The following is a 13,975-nucleotide window of genomic DNA, read 5'->3' on the forward strand; positions in this document are numbered from 1 at the left end:
GTTCGTATGTTGTGTGTCCTCTAATGTGTTGTATTTCATAGCCGCTAAGATAAAAATGGATTAAAAAATAAAATTAAAATAAAAACTCTCGACTTCCGCTTTATTCTCGCATCTGATAGGCAGCAGAGCAGGAAGTAAATATCACGTGACCGTCCGAATCAGCTGACCTCTCCGGGTAGACGTCTTTACGAGTCACGACTGCGGGGATTAACTCATTCATCATTTACTGCACATTTTAGGGTAAATGCGACCGTCTAAAGCCACTTTAATGTATATTGATATAGTTGTGTGTTTTTAATGAAATTGTATTTTCGTTGCTGTCGATGTTTCCTTTCATGACAGGCCCAGCTAGCAACCATGGCGCTCAGCGATGCCGACGTTCAGAAGCAGGTAATGAAGCATGTTCACCTTCAAATATAACCCATTTTCTGGTTGGTTACTCGTTTAAAAAAATGTTTTCTTTTATTTATTTTTTATTTTTTAAACGTAGTTGCTTCTATTGTGTCGGAAATGGCTAACACCATACTGGCTGATTGAGCTAGCTACAGCAGGTCAATGTTAAATGAGCGAGAACAATCACATGGTTTTAAAAGCAGAAAATTGTGTAACTTAGAATGTGTCATGACGTCATCCAGGCTAGTGATCACATGACAAACACATGTCAGGGTTTTATGAGGAACTGCTGAAGCTTCTCAGTGAAATACACTTTACAGAAGAAGGAAACACAAACATTATTAAATCTCCAACATATAACTAAGCCTACATCGATAACTACTTTGAATTAAATGAAAATGTTCTGTATATGTATGACACAAGAAAGCAAAGTTAAACCCCAAAATATAGCTGTATCTCTCCCATGCATGGTATTGCACTAAGTCGGGTTTTCCCTTAATGTTATTGATTACCGCCACTCTTTAAAAATGAGGGGTTTTATGTGAAAACAAATTTAAGTAATATAAAGGAAGTCTCACAAAGTCAAACTTTTATTGCCAATCTTTAATGTTTCATTAATTAATTAAAATTGGAATTTATTTATTATAAACATGTTTCAATAAATGCCATCCATCCACTTTTTACCGCTTGATGTCATTAAATTTAAAATGAGATATATTTAACTATTGAATTATCTCACAATTTAATTATTTTGAAATTCAGTTATTTGTCAATGTAATTATTCGTCATGTATTTGATTATTTTATGTTTTAATTAATTACTTTGGCAGCATGGTGGAACAGGGGTTAGTGCGTGTGCCTCACAATACCAAGGTCCTGGGTTCGAGCCCCGTTTGCATGTTCTCCCCGTGACTGCGTGGGTTCCCTCCGGGTACTCCGGCTTCCTCCCACCTCCAAAGACATGCACCTGGGGATAGGTTGATTGGCCCTAGTGTGTGAATGTTGTCTGTCTATCTGTGTTGGCCCTGCGATGAGGTGGCGACTTGTCCAGGGTGTACACCACCTTCTGCCTGAATGCAGCTGAGATAGGCTCCAGCCCCCCCCTGTGACCCCGAGAGGGACAAGCGGTAGAAAATGGATGGATGGAATTAATTAGTTTGTGATTTAATAATTTCATGTTTTAATTATTTAATTATTCATTTACTGTCAGCACTTAATGAATTTACTTTATCCGTCAAACTTAACAGTCAAAGTCAGTGGGCGGATCTTAGCACCTGATTGGATATGCTGGATTTACACTTGTCTTGGGAACTCTTCTATCAGAGAACTGGTGGATATCTTGGTCTAAAAGTGCAGAAATAACTCTGACAACTTCAATAAATTCCGTTACTTCAGCTGCTACATGCTCTGAGTCAGCAGGTCTTGCTTTCGCATACTGCGCAAGATCTAAAATATCTACCACTAACTCTCGAAAAAGTACAAGTATATACTCCTTAGCCGCCATGTTTTCAAACTCTTCAAAAGTTCCAGACATAAGATCAAAGCAATCATAGGATTAGATTTCTGTTAGCCCCGCCCACTGACTTTAATGAGTGTGTTTGACGAGTAAATAAATTCATGAAAGTTCGTGAAATAAATACATTTTTAAAATAATTAATTAAATAATTGATTAAAACTTACAATGATCAATCAAATTGTGAAAGTGTATCAAATAGTTAACTATACTGCATATGTTTACATTAAATTAATTAATGACACATTTAATAACACATTTATGTATTTAATGCTAATTTTAATTAAGTAGCCTCCTAGGACCCTAACTCTTGTATGGCATGCATTTTAAATGTATCTTGATTATTTGGGCTCATTGGAACCCAATGTGTTTAAAAACAAACAATATTGGAAAGTTGCCATCTTGAATGTAACATGTGATGTGGTATAGTCATCCACCACCACCGATTGGCAGTATAATGTCCTTGTAAGTGGAAACCAGGGTCTTGTAGAGAAGTATGTTGCATTGTGGTCTACACAACCAAAAATGTGATGTCCACAAGTAATTGTTTCAGTATTTATTTATTTAATTAATTCAGTCCTATTTGACCCTGCATAGACAATAGCATTACATTACTATTTGGTCCGAAGCGCACCCCCTTTACTCTGAAGTTTGCGATTAGAGCCAGAAATAGCAACAAACATTCCTCACCATTATGAGAAAAGTGGCAGGTCCACCACGAGAAAGACAACGCTTGGCTTTCTTTTTTGCATCATATGTTAAAGAAATGAATGCACAATGTGATGAACCTCTCACTTTCCACAGATCAAGCATATGATGGCCTTCATCGAGCAAGAGGCCAACGAGAAGGCCGAGGAGATTGACGCAAAGGTTTGTTATTGGTCATAATAATAATCGTAGCTAGTGCACTTTTATCCTAACTCCCAATCAGCATACAGTATTGATTGATTGACAGAAACATTTCCACTATCATGGCAAATTACAACCACGTTGAACGCAAAACCTGATGTTCGAAATGTAACTTTGCTAAGCATGTCAGAAACAAATAGAACATTTTAATGTTTTTTAGCCCTGTTTTTAGAATGTTGGGACAAATATTTTTGATCATTTGGGGTGGTCATATTTTCGGTGTCCAGCTGTGATTAATCACGATTAATTGCCAAATTAATCGGCAAAAAAGTGTGATTATCTGAATTAGAATAATGAACCGTTTGGCAGCACTACTCATTACACATTTTTTTGTTTTTCTCCCTGTTATTATATAATATAAAATGTCGGGACAGAAACATTTTTGATCATTTGTCGCAGTCATATTTTCGACGTCCAGTTTGGTAATTTACTGTGATAAATCGTGATTAATCTAATTCGGGTGTGTTGAATAGTGTCAACGTGACTCTATTGTATGTGAATTGGCAAAGCATGTTAGAAATAAATCTAACATTTAAAAAAAAGAATTAGCCCTCTTCTGGAATGTTGGGACTCAAATATTTCTGATCATTTGTTGCCGTCATATTTGAGATAATATTAGATCAACACCTCTCTGACAGTTTAAATCAAAGGCAAAGTTATAATTTTTCGCACAGTTATTGGTTTGGAATGTGCAAGTGTACCTAATGCAGCGTTTCTCAAAGTGTGGGGCGCGCCCCACTGGTGGGGAATAGAGACATGACAGGTGGGGCGCGAGGAACGGGAGGAAATTTCACTTAAAAAATTTTTTTAAATTATTATATTCTTAGATTATTTTTTTACTATGCTTTCATTTTCTATACACACTGTAAATCACTTTGTGATTCTGTCTGTGAAATCCGCTATATAAATAAATGGAAATTACCGGTACTTATTTTTACTGTAGGCTTTATATTTCTCGGTACGAGCGAAAGTTAGACAGACATAGCAACAGTAACTAATGGGGGCGGGGCTAAGCGGAACAAACTTTCGCGCGGATGGGTAGCAGGCTAATGTGTGGATCACAATTACACAAATATATACATTTGTGACTCGCACCTCAAATGTCGTCGAGCCAGAGCAAGCGCCTGCAGAGAAACAAAAATCTGACGGGCACACACTGTGTCATTCACCGGGAAGCACTCGCGTCAAGGCAGCTCAGCCCCGAACTCAATGAGGTTTTAACAGATGTTGTGAGCGCGGTAAATTTGATCAAAACACGACCACTGAAAGCGCGACTGTTCTCTGCACTGTGTGAGGAAATGGGAGCTGATCATACAGCCGTGCTGTTTCACAGTGAAGCAAGGTGGCTTTCCTGGGGGAAAGTGCTGTCACTTGCCCTGTCTTGCCAAATGCATAGCTCCTCCTTTTTTTTTTGCAAAGATTGCAAAGTGGCACTTTTATTGTATTTATTATTGAACTTGATGCAAGTTATTTGATTTATTATTGAACTTGATGCAAGTTATAACACTTTTTTTGATTTATTATTGAACTTGATGCAAGTTATAACACTTTTGTTTTATTTATTATTGAACTTGATGCAAGTTATAACACTTTTTTTGATTTATTATTGAACTTGATGCAAGTTATAACACTTTTTTGATTTATTATTGAACTTGATGCAAGTTATAACACTTTTGTTTTATTTATTATTGAACTTGATGCAAGTTATAACACTTTTTTTGACTTATTATTGAACTTGATGCAAGTTATTTGATGTATTATTGAACTTGATGCAAGTTATAACACTTTTTTTGACTTATTATTGAACTTGATGCAAGTTATTTGATGTATTATTGAACTTGATGCAAGTTATAACACTTTTATGTGATTTATTATTGAACTTGATGCAAGTTATAACACTTTTGTTTTATTTATTATTGAACTTGATGCAAGTTATAACACTTTTGTTGATTTATTATTGAACTTGATGCAAGTTATTTGATTTATTATTGAACTTGATGCAAGTTATAACACTTTTTGATTTATTATTGAACTTGATGCAAGTTATAACACTTTTTGATTTATTATTGAACTTGATGCAAGTTATAACACTTTTTTTGATTTATTATTGAACTTGATGCAAGTTATAACACTTTTATTTGATTTATTATTGAACTTGATGCAAGTTATAACACTTTTTTTGATTTATTATTGAACGTGATGCAAGTTATAACACTTTTTTTGATTTATTATTGAACTTGATGCAAGTTATAACAGTTTTTTTGATTTATTATTGAACGTGATGCAAGTTATAACACTTTTTTTGATTTATTATTGAACTTGATGCAAGTTATAATACTTTTGTTTTATTTATTATTGAACTTGATGGAAGTTATTTTATTTATTATTGAACTTGATGCAAGTTATACCACAGCTGCACAGTTATTTTATTTATTATTGAACTTGATGCAAGTTATACCACAGCTGCACAGTTATTTTATTTATTATTGAACTTAATGTTATTTTATGTTATTGAGTTCGAATGTATACAACTTGATGTTCAATAAATTTTAAAATGTTAAAGCTTGGCATTAGCGCTCTGTTGGGGCGATGGGGGCGGGTGGGGCTTGAAAACTCCCCCTTGTCCAAAGTGGGGGATGACAAAAAAAGTTTGAGAACCACTGACCTAATGATAGACCTCCAGAGATGTTTCCAGGTTCGCCACTAGGGAGCGCTAAAGGGTATTTTAAAGCAATGGGGGCTTGTTTTGTCAGGTTTAGGGACCTGGAACTTCCATTTCTTGTATAAGATCCATATAATAATTATAGAATGTTGTCTTGAGGTCTTTCAGTGTTTTTATCACAACAACAACTTTTAGTAACGTACCATATAAAGTGTAAAGAGTAGGGATGTAACAATATCAAAATCTCACGGTACGATATCATCACGTTATTAAGGCCACAGTAGAATATTATTGTGTCCAAAAAAATGCCGTAGTGTGTAAAATGAAGTGGCAGGGATGTTTAGGATGAAAACACTTACTGAAATTGAACACAAACATAATGCTAAAATGTTCTAATCATCTATATTACTACAAACATGTATTTTTAAGTGCAAAACATTGTGTGGGAAAGTTCAATGTTTCAAGTAAATATTGAAAAAAAACGTTCAGTTGAGTGTCCTTAAAGTGACAATGTAAACATCTAATGTAACAAGTATAAAACAATAATGTACATTTTAGTGTCTTTCTACTTTTACTTTCTCAGAAGCAGTGTCCTCTACAGTGGACATTTTTTGTTTCATTTTGGAAAATGAAGTTTCTCAAAAAAGTGAATTCACATTTATGGGTGATTGTAGCTTATCAACTAGCTTTGGTGGGCAGCAGTTGCTTTTCCTTGACCGAGTCTGTTTTGGCTTGGAACTCCCGAGACAAAGGTGGCGTGCTTTATTCCCTCTGCCAAAGAGGTTATGTTTTCGCCAGGGTTTGTTTGTCTGTTTGTTAGCAACATAACTTAAAAGGTTATGGAAGTATTAGGAAAAAAAACAATTCCTCAAAGTAAAGTGGAACACACTTTACTTACTTCTTCTTTTTTTTTAACCTTTACTACGTACCATGTGCCCACATTGCAGTCCCGTGCTGTGCAGACGTTTATGGGAGAAGTAGTTTATTTTTCAGACGCTTCAAAGCATAAGTGCGAGAAAAAAAACTACACTCACCAAGTTTTAATTTGATACCGTTACGCGTCACTGCATCATTGTGAAGATTTTGAAACTGCAATCTACAATACCATTACATCCCTAAGTGAAGAGTATTTCAAAAAGGACAGTGGGTGTCTCTCCCTGCAGGCAGAGGAGGAGTTCAACATTGAGAAGGGCCGCCTGGTGCAAACGCAGCGTCTGAAGATAATGGAGTACTATGAGAAGAAAGAGAAGCAGATTGAGCAGCAGAAGAAAATGTGAGTCATGTCCAGACGTCACAGGACACAAACGGTCCTGGGCTGTGCCGCTTGTCTGACATCCAGAGTTCCCGTGATTGTGTTTAGTTGTTCGGCAGCACAATGGCCTCCTCTGTAACCCGCTCGCTATGTTTGTACACAAACCACCGTTGACTTAAGAAGTTTGTTATTTGTCTACTTAACAGACAAATGTCCAACCTGATGAACCAGGCCCGTCTGAAGGTCCTGAAGGCTCGTGACGACATGATCTCTGTAAGTCACGCCGTCATCGGTGAGATGGAATTTCATGTACACAATTTGTTTTTTATCGTAATTGTTGTCATGTATCTTCAGGAAATGCTGAACGAGGCTCGCCAACGACTCGCTAAAGTCGCACGAGAACCTTCCAAGTATCCCGCTCTTATCGACGGCTTGATTCTACAGGTTAGCATATACCCGGGGACAACAGCTGTCTAATCTTAACACATGATTCAACACCGATAACAGGCTTAACTCAATAATTCTAAACCATAACATGCGTTTTAACTATTTACAAATGGTCCAAAAAAAGACTTGTCCCTTTGTTTTAAAACAAAATAATATGTTTGCCACATTTAGTTTGTTATATTTTTTCATCACTGCCATCTGGTTCCATGTAAGGACATACAATAGGGCTCGGCCAATTAGGCTGTACGAGCGCTCTTACCTATGCTCAAGTTCGGTACAGAGATCCCTCGTTTGGCATGAATGGAAGAGGTGGGCCAAGGCACTGCATGATTGCATGCACATGCTTAAGTTCAACATATGAGTCAAAAAATGACTAAGTTCTGTAATGTGATTAGGGGCGTCGCAATCCGATATTCATATCTGGTATACAAGAAAAAAAAGTATCGGATGTTATTAGCCTGCTTGTAAAATCTCCGATACAAGCAGTCATGCAGGATGTTGACTTCTGCAAAGCGGGACAGCCAGTTAACATCTAAATGTCCTCCATTAAGCACACAAGGTTGGTCTTTTCTTCTATTTTAGTCAAGTCATTTACAAAAGGTAAACAAGGCAGGCTATAGGTGCTAGCAGCACAACAGCTAAGCCAGGGGTGTCCAAACTCTTTCCAGCGAGGGCCACATTCAGTAAAATTGAAGGCTGCGGGGGCCACATTGAGACATTTTGTACATTAAAGATGCTAAAAGCAAACCAATGTACATATATATGCTAATCTAGCTAAATAAACATCCACGTTAGCTTTGTATTATATAGTAGGTGACAAAGGAAATATAGTGTAATCTAATCAATCAATCAAAGTTTACTTACATGTTGTGTCCTAGGGCTGCACAAGCCACAACAACATCCTCTTCTCTGATCCCGCATCAGGGCAAGAAAAAACTCAACCCAATGGGAACAACGAGAAACCTTAGGCTGTCTAGGGCTGTCAAAAATAAGTTAACTCATGAGAGTAATCACAAAAAATATTTATTGCCTTAATCAATTATATACACACATTAATCACGCAATTTATTCTGCTCCTTATTAACCTTCTATCTTTTCTAACAGTAAAATTGTATAGGGATCTTTTTTAATTTGAGATTTTAAAGTTAATTAAAATCATGCTAATGAGTTTATACTACTAGTAATACTTGTTCAGTATCGCTCTAAATTAAAAAGTGGGATTCATCTGATTTAAAAAAAAAAAAATATTGGTTACACGGCATTACTAATAACATCTCGATAAGAATTATATAATTTCATTTTTACGATCTGGCGAGGGCTAATAAAAAAACAAGCTGCGTGCCAAAATAGGCCCCCCGGCCGCACTTTTGACACCCCTGAGCTAAGCACACAATAGCGCACAAGTTAGACATATAGTATGTAATTGTCCTTCATTGAACAATATTGCAGTCTAAAGAGCACATTTGTCAATATAAACAAGTATCAAATAATTATAGTTGCATAATACTTACACATACAAAGTCTCCAAGGCAGAAAGTATCCGGTAACAAATGTGTCTGTATCATTTAACAAACTGCGTAATTTAATAAATAATAGTGAACATCAGTTGTCGCCAAAAAAGTCCACTTCAATTTTAAGACGGCATTAGTCTGTCATTAGGTCAGTGTTTTTAATACATGAAATAACAGTAGTTGTTCTTTGAGTAATTTCACTTGATTAAGCCTTTTTCTGACATTCCACACTACAAAATAATACTGGACTATGAGTTATGCTGATATCGGATTAATATTTGTATTCACAAATAATCAAGGCTCCGATATCATGTCAGAAGTGACAAAGTTGTAACGGAACACCCCTAAATATAATCTCTCCTCGCAATTTCTTAATAATAACAGACACATATCAGAATGGAAATAAATAGAAATCCTCAAAATAAGGCAAAAGGCAAACCCCTCGGCACGCTAGCTTACACATTGGTGAGAGCAATAAAGGATTACCCAACACACATTGTTCTCGTAGGTAATTAATGATAGCCGACGCTTTGCACAGTTGAAATAATTACAATTACACAAAATAATCCACAAAATCAAGGAAATGGACATAATACAGCAGTGTCAAAGTAAGGGCAAATCAATCATGTTAAAGCACCAAGGTGTCTCAGGAGAGGGGGGTATTGGTATTGCATCCTAGTAACAGTACAAAGTGTGAGTACGCCTTTTTAGGGCAATTACAAATTGTAGTGTTTATTTCCAGGGTTTTTATCAGCTGCTGGAGACCAAAGTGACCATTCGATGTCGCAAACAAGACGTGCAGTTGGTGCAGGTGAGTCCAAGCGTCTCCTCTCCTCTGCGATCACATCCCCATCACGGCTCTCGTCTTTCCAGGCATCCATCCAGAGGAACATTCCCATCTACAAAGCGGCGGTGAAGAACACCCTGGAGGTCCGCATCGACCAGGACAACTTCCTCTCTCCGGACATGTAAGCGCTGCCTTTGATCCGCTTCAACCAAACACAAACTTACCAGCCTTTTGGTTCTCGCAGCTCTGGAGGTATTGAACTCTACAACGGTGACGGCAAGATCAAAGTGTCCAACACCTTGGACAGCAGACTGGACCTAATGGCTCAGCAGGTACCTCCTAGAAACCTATTAGTTAGTACATTCATTTTAAAATAGTTGTTTTTCTTTTTTAATTTTGAACAATTGTTTTTAAAGTTAGCAAATTAAGAAACAGGTTAACCAATCGTTTGCTTATTAGAGAACGAGAACTAAAGTGCACCACATTAATCCATCTATCCATTTTCTACCGCTTGTCCCAATTTAAAGGTATATATAATAATTTCCTGTCAAGTCATCATTATATGTCAAAAGACATTAATAAATCATGTTCTTTTCGAATACCTTTGTAACTGATAACAGTAGTTCAGCCGCGATATGCTCATTTCAAAATTAGATTTACATCCCCGAAATATTGTTATTGTTTCATTTCGATGCCTCGCCCTCCACCGTTTGACCAAAGTCTTTGAGTGTGTCACATCCAGGTTGCCAGTAACACACCGCCACCTTTGTCGAGCTACTGCCACTGGTAAGGTTACTAAACATGTCAGACCTTAGTAAATCTAAAAGGCGTCGTTACGATTCTCAACTTATTCATGACAAAGCCAGGAACAAAACAAGGATTTGTATCGGGGATGCCTTTGAAAGATGGAGACAATTGAAGATTTTTTCATCTGACGCCAAACTTGCTAATTTCCTCCTTGATACGTAAGTCAGGCATTTACGTTTTCTTATTACTTGTAATAAATGGAAATGTACAATTCGTATGTAAACCATATTGTCCTATATAGTCTATGACCTAGTCTAACAAAGCTAGTATGTTCGTGCAACGAATGCTTAGGAGCGAAGCACCATCACACTAGCGTAGCTTAGCATGCTAGCGCAATGACACATCGACATGTAGGATAACAGGGGAAATATATGCCCGTTAGCCTGTATGTCGATGTGTCATCCAACTGACAGGGAAAAGTATATTTTCGACGAATAAAACCCGCCCGAGTGCAGCTTAGAGGCTCCAGCACCCCCGCGACTCCGAAAGGGACAATCTGTAGAAAATGGATGGAAAACCTATGTGGATATGGGTAGTGTCAGTGCCTATTTCGTTCTCAATATGCAGATATGCTGAGGAAATGCGTTCCAACATTAGCACAGTTCAAGTACCCATGATTGTCACACACACATTAGGTGTGGCAAAATTATTCTCTGCATTTGACCAATCACCCATTGATCACCCCCTGGGAGGTGAGGGGATCAGTGAGCAGCAGCGGTGGCCGCGCCCGGGAATCATTTTTGGTGATTCAACCCCCAATTCCAACCCTTGATGCTGAGTGCCAAGCAGGGAGGTAAAGGGTCGCATTTTTATAGTCTTTGGTATGTGTTAATTTAAGTTTGTTTAGGGAATGTCATCTTTTAATAGAGAAAGACATTCATGTCTCTTAAGATAGGATCGACTTTATTCATCCCACATCGGAGAAATTATGTGGTTACAAAAAGTCCACCAAAAAATAACATGAAAACAAAAGAGAAACGTGGCAGAAGACAAAGGACATAAAATACATTAAAATAGAACAAAGCTTATGCAGCTGCAAAGTAAAGCACAACGTAAACCAAATGAGCAAGAAAATTTATATATTGCGCACACATGACTGACCCCGAAAGGGACAAGCGGTAGAAAATGGATGGATGGATGACTGCACCATGCATAAACGGCTAAAGAAATGCACAATTTCTGCAGTGTTCCCTCTTTTCATGTTAACATTTAAGCCAGCTTTCACATTATATTATTATATTTATGTTAGCATTTAGAACAGCTAACGATTATCGCTAAAGTTGCCGATTAGCATCGCGAGCTGCCAACTAGTGATTAGCGCTCTTGCCAGCTTGCAATTAGCACGCCAGTTGCCAGCTAGCGTCGCTATACTGTAATCTTTGAATACGTTAGTTTTGCACAAGAACTAGATACCTTTTTAGGACCATTTTAAGTTCAAATACAGTTTTATACAAGATCTGTCAGTAGAGGATCCCGCTTCCAGGTCCGATTCCAGCTTCCGCCATATACCGTAGTCACCACTGTTGTGTCCATGGGCAAGACACTTCACCAACCTGCTCCCAGTGCCACCCATACTGGTTAAGATGTAGCTTAAAGATGAAGATAATGGGTTCGTTTTACGATGTAAAGTGTTTTGAGTCACTAGAGAAAAAGCGCTATATAAATATAATTCACTTCACTTCATTAGTTTGGGCGTCTTTGACCTGGAAAACATTGAAGACCTTTGTTTTATTGTGTTGATTGTCGTACAATATTTCTTATATAAAAGTTTGTTTTTCTTTCTGTAAGACTTATACTTAGACTTAGACAAACTTTAATGATCCACAAGGGAAATTGTTCAACACAGTAGCTCAGTTCCAATGATGGAAAGTGTAAGGATGGAAAGGACAATGCATAAATAGACTAATATAGCGATAAAAAATCCAACATATACGAATATATACATAATATGTGTACAGAATAATATAAATACAGATACGGTATATAATATTATGTCTATAACATATATATACAATATATTCCAATGACCATGTACAATATTACACTATATACAGTATATGTGACAGTAGCAGCATAAAATAGAGTGTAGGTCCAGCAGGAAATAGAAAATAGACATTATAAACATTATAAACAAAGAGAAGTAGCTAACATGTCAGGTGTCAGGTAATAGGCAGATGTCATCTATTGCTGTATGGCGAGTGATTATACAGCTGGATGGAGTGTGGAGGCATGTTACTTTTGTGCCGTTTTGGGGCTTGTTTCCCTCTTACACACATGTAAGAGGGATGTGTGCTATGGTTATGAGTTGTTTCTTCCCTTGGCCTCAGTCTGGACCCCCTATGCCCAGACTAAGACCCCTATAAAGCCCCCCCCCTCATTGTTTACCTGTATCTCACCTTTTTTGTAAGGGGTGCCGGAAGTTGGCAGACCCGTCAGCGATCCTGTTCTGTCTCCCTGAAATGTTTGTCTGATCTTGAATGGGATTGTGCTGAAAATGTTAATTTCCCCTCAGGGATTAATCAAGTATTTCTGATTCTGATTCTGTGACAGGCACGGATTAAATTGATTTTAATTCATTTGAATTTGCAACTCTGTCTCACAGAATTAGTTGTTGTAGATATGAACTGCGTCGGGGAACCAGTAAACTGGTATCCCGAGGTACTTCCGTACTTCTAATGATATTACTTTCAAACCAGTTTTTCTGTCTTTTAATCCGTTTTATTCAGCTTTTATTCGCAGCATGAGGGAAGCTTTGCCGGTTCAATTATGGTCAGTCGAATTAACGACAAGTTCCACAACCTCATGATAAATTCAGTCCAACTGCAGAAAGAACCTTTGTAGAAGTAATACAATTTTGTGAAGGATAATGAGCCAAAGCATGACATTTTCATATTGAACCAGCACCTATGAATAATGCATAATGCATGTCATAAACCATATTTCACGTTCTTAAAATAATAAATAATTCTATCCCATGTATGTTGTTGACGGGTTTGCTGTGTTCACAGATGATGCCCGACATCCGAGTGGCTCTTTTCGGCGCCAACCCAAACCGCAAGTTCATGGACTGAGACCCCTCCCCACTCTTGTTGTTGGTATCATAGAATTATTGTTATTTTCTATTTTTCTCATATGACAGAAGTGTTTTCCCCCGTGAGTGACATGCAAAAAAGAGGGTGTCGTCATGGTTATTGTGTGATGTGCTGCTGTATTTCTTTGTGCATGAAGGGAGCACCGCCGCCATTCATCGTTACCCATAATCCTCTCTGGTAACACAACACACTTACAGATTCTTGTTTGTTTACAGAGAAGTCCGTGCCGAGGGGTGGGCTTACCTACTTGAGTCTTGCTAACTAACTGGATCTGTTTTATTGACAAATGAGCATGAGTTGGAATGGGCGGGGCTTAACTAATGGGTGGTATCCTCAAAGCGAACGCCGTAAAAAGTTAATTTATTTCGCTGATATCATTCCAGAGTATGTATATGATGTTACCTGACTAAATTATGAATGTTTGATTGTTTTTGTGTGTGTTTTTTTCCCATTTGGATTGTTGTCTCAAACTTGTAACATGGTGTAAATGTACAACATAATAAAATATATGAATCATGACCAGTACACATCACTAGGCTGACTCTCTCTCTCACACACACACACACACACACACACACACACACACACACACACACACACACA

General features: G+C 37.5%; 1 protein-coding gene across 1 annotated transcript; it reads left to right on the forward strand.

Moving 5' to 3' along the window:
* Window positions 1–114: 114 nt before the first annotated feature.
* On the forward strand, window positions 115–13,897 carry atp6v1e1b (ATPase H+ transporting V1 subunit E1b). The gene is made up of 10 exons (XM_061959566.1): window positions 115–240; window positions 343–390; window positions 2,710–2,775; window positions 6,640–6,749; window positions 6,935–7,001; window positions 7,083–7,172; window positions 9,429–9,497; window positions 9,560–9,654; window positions 9,718–9,805; window positions 13,289–13,897. The coding sequence occupies exons 2-10, from the start codon at window positions 358–360 to the stop codon at window positions 13,349–13,351; spliced, it is 681 nt and encodes a 226-aa protein (XP_061815550.1). The 5' UTR covers window positions 115–240; window positions 343–357; the 3' UTR covers window positions 13,352–13,897.
* Window positions 13,898–13,975: the final 78 nt, after the last annotated feature.

The sequence above is a fragment of the Nerophis lumbriciformis genome, linkage group LG05 (genome assembly GCF_033978685.3).
Source record: "Nerophis lumbriciformis linkage group LG05, RoL_Nlum_v2.1, whole genome shotgun sequence".
In the NCBI taxonomy this organism is placed as follows: domain Eukaryota; kingdom Metazoa; phylum Chordata; class Actinopteri; order Syngnathiformes; family Syngnathidae; genus Nerophis; species Nerophis lumbriciformis.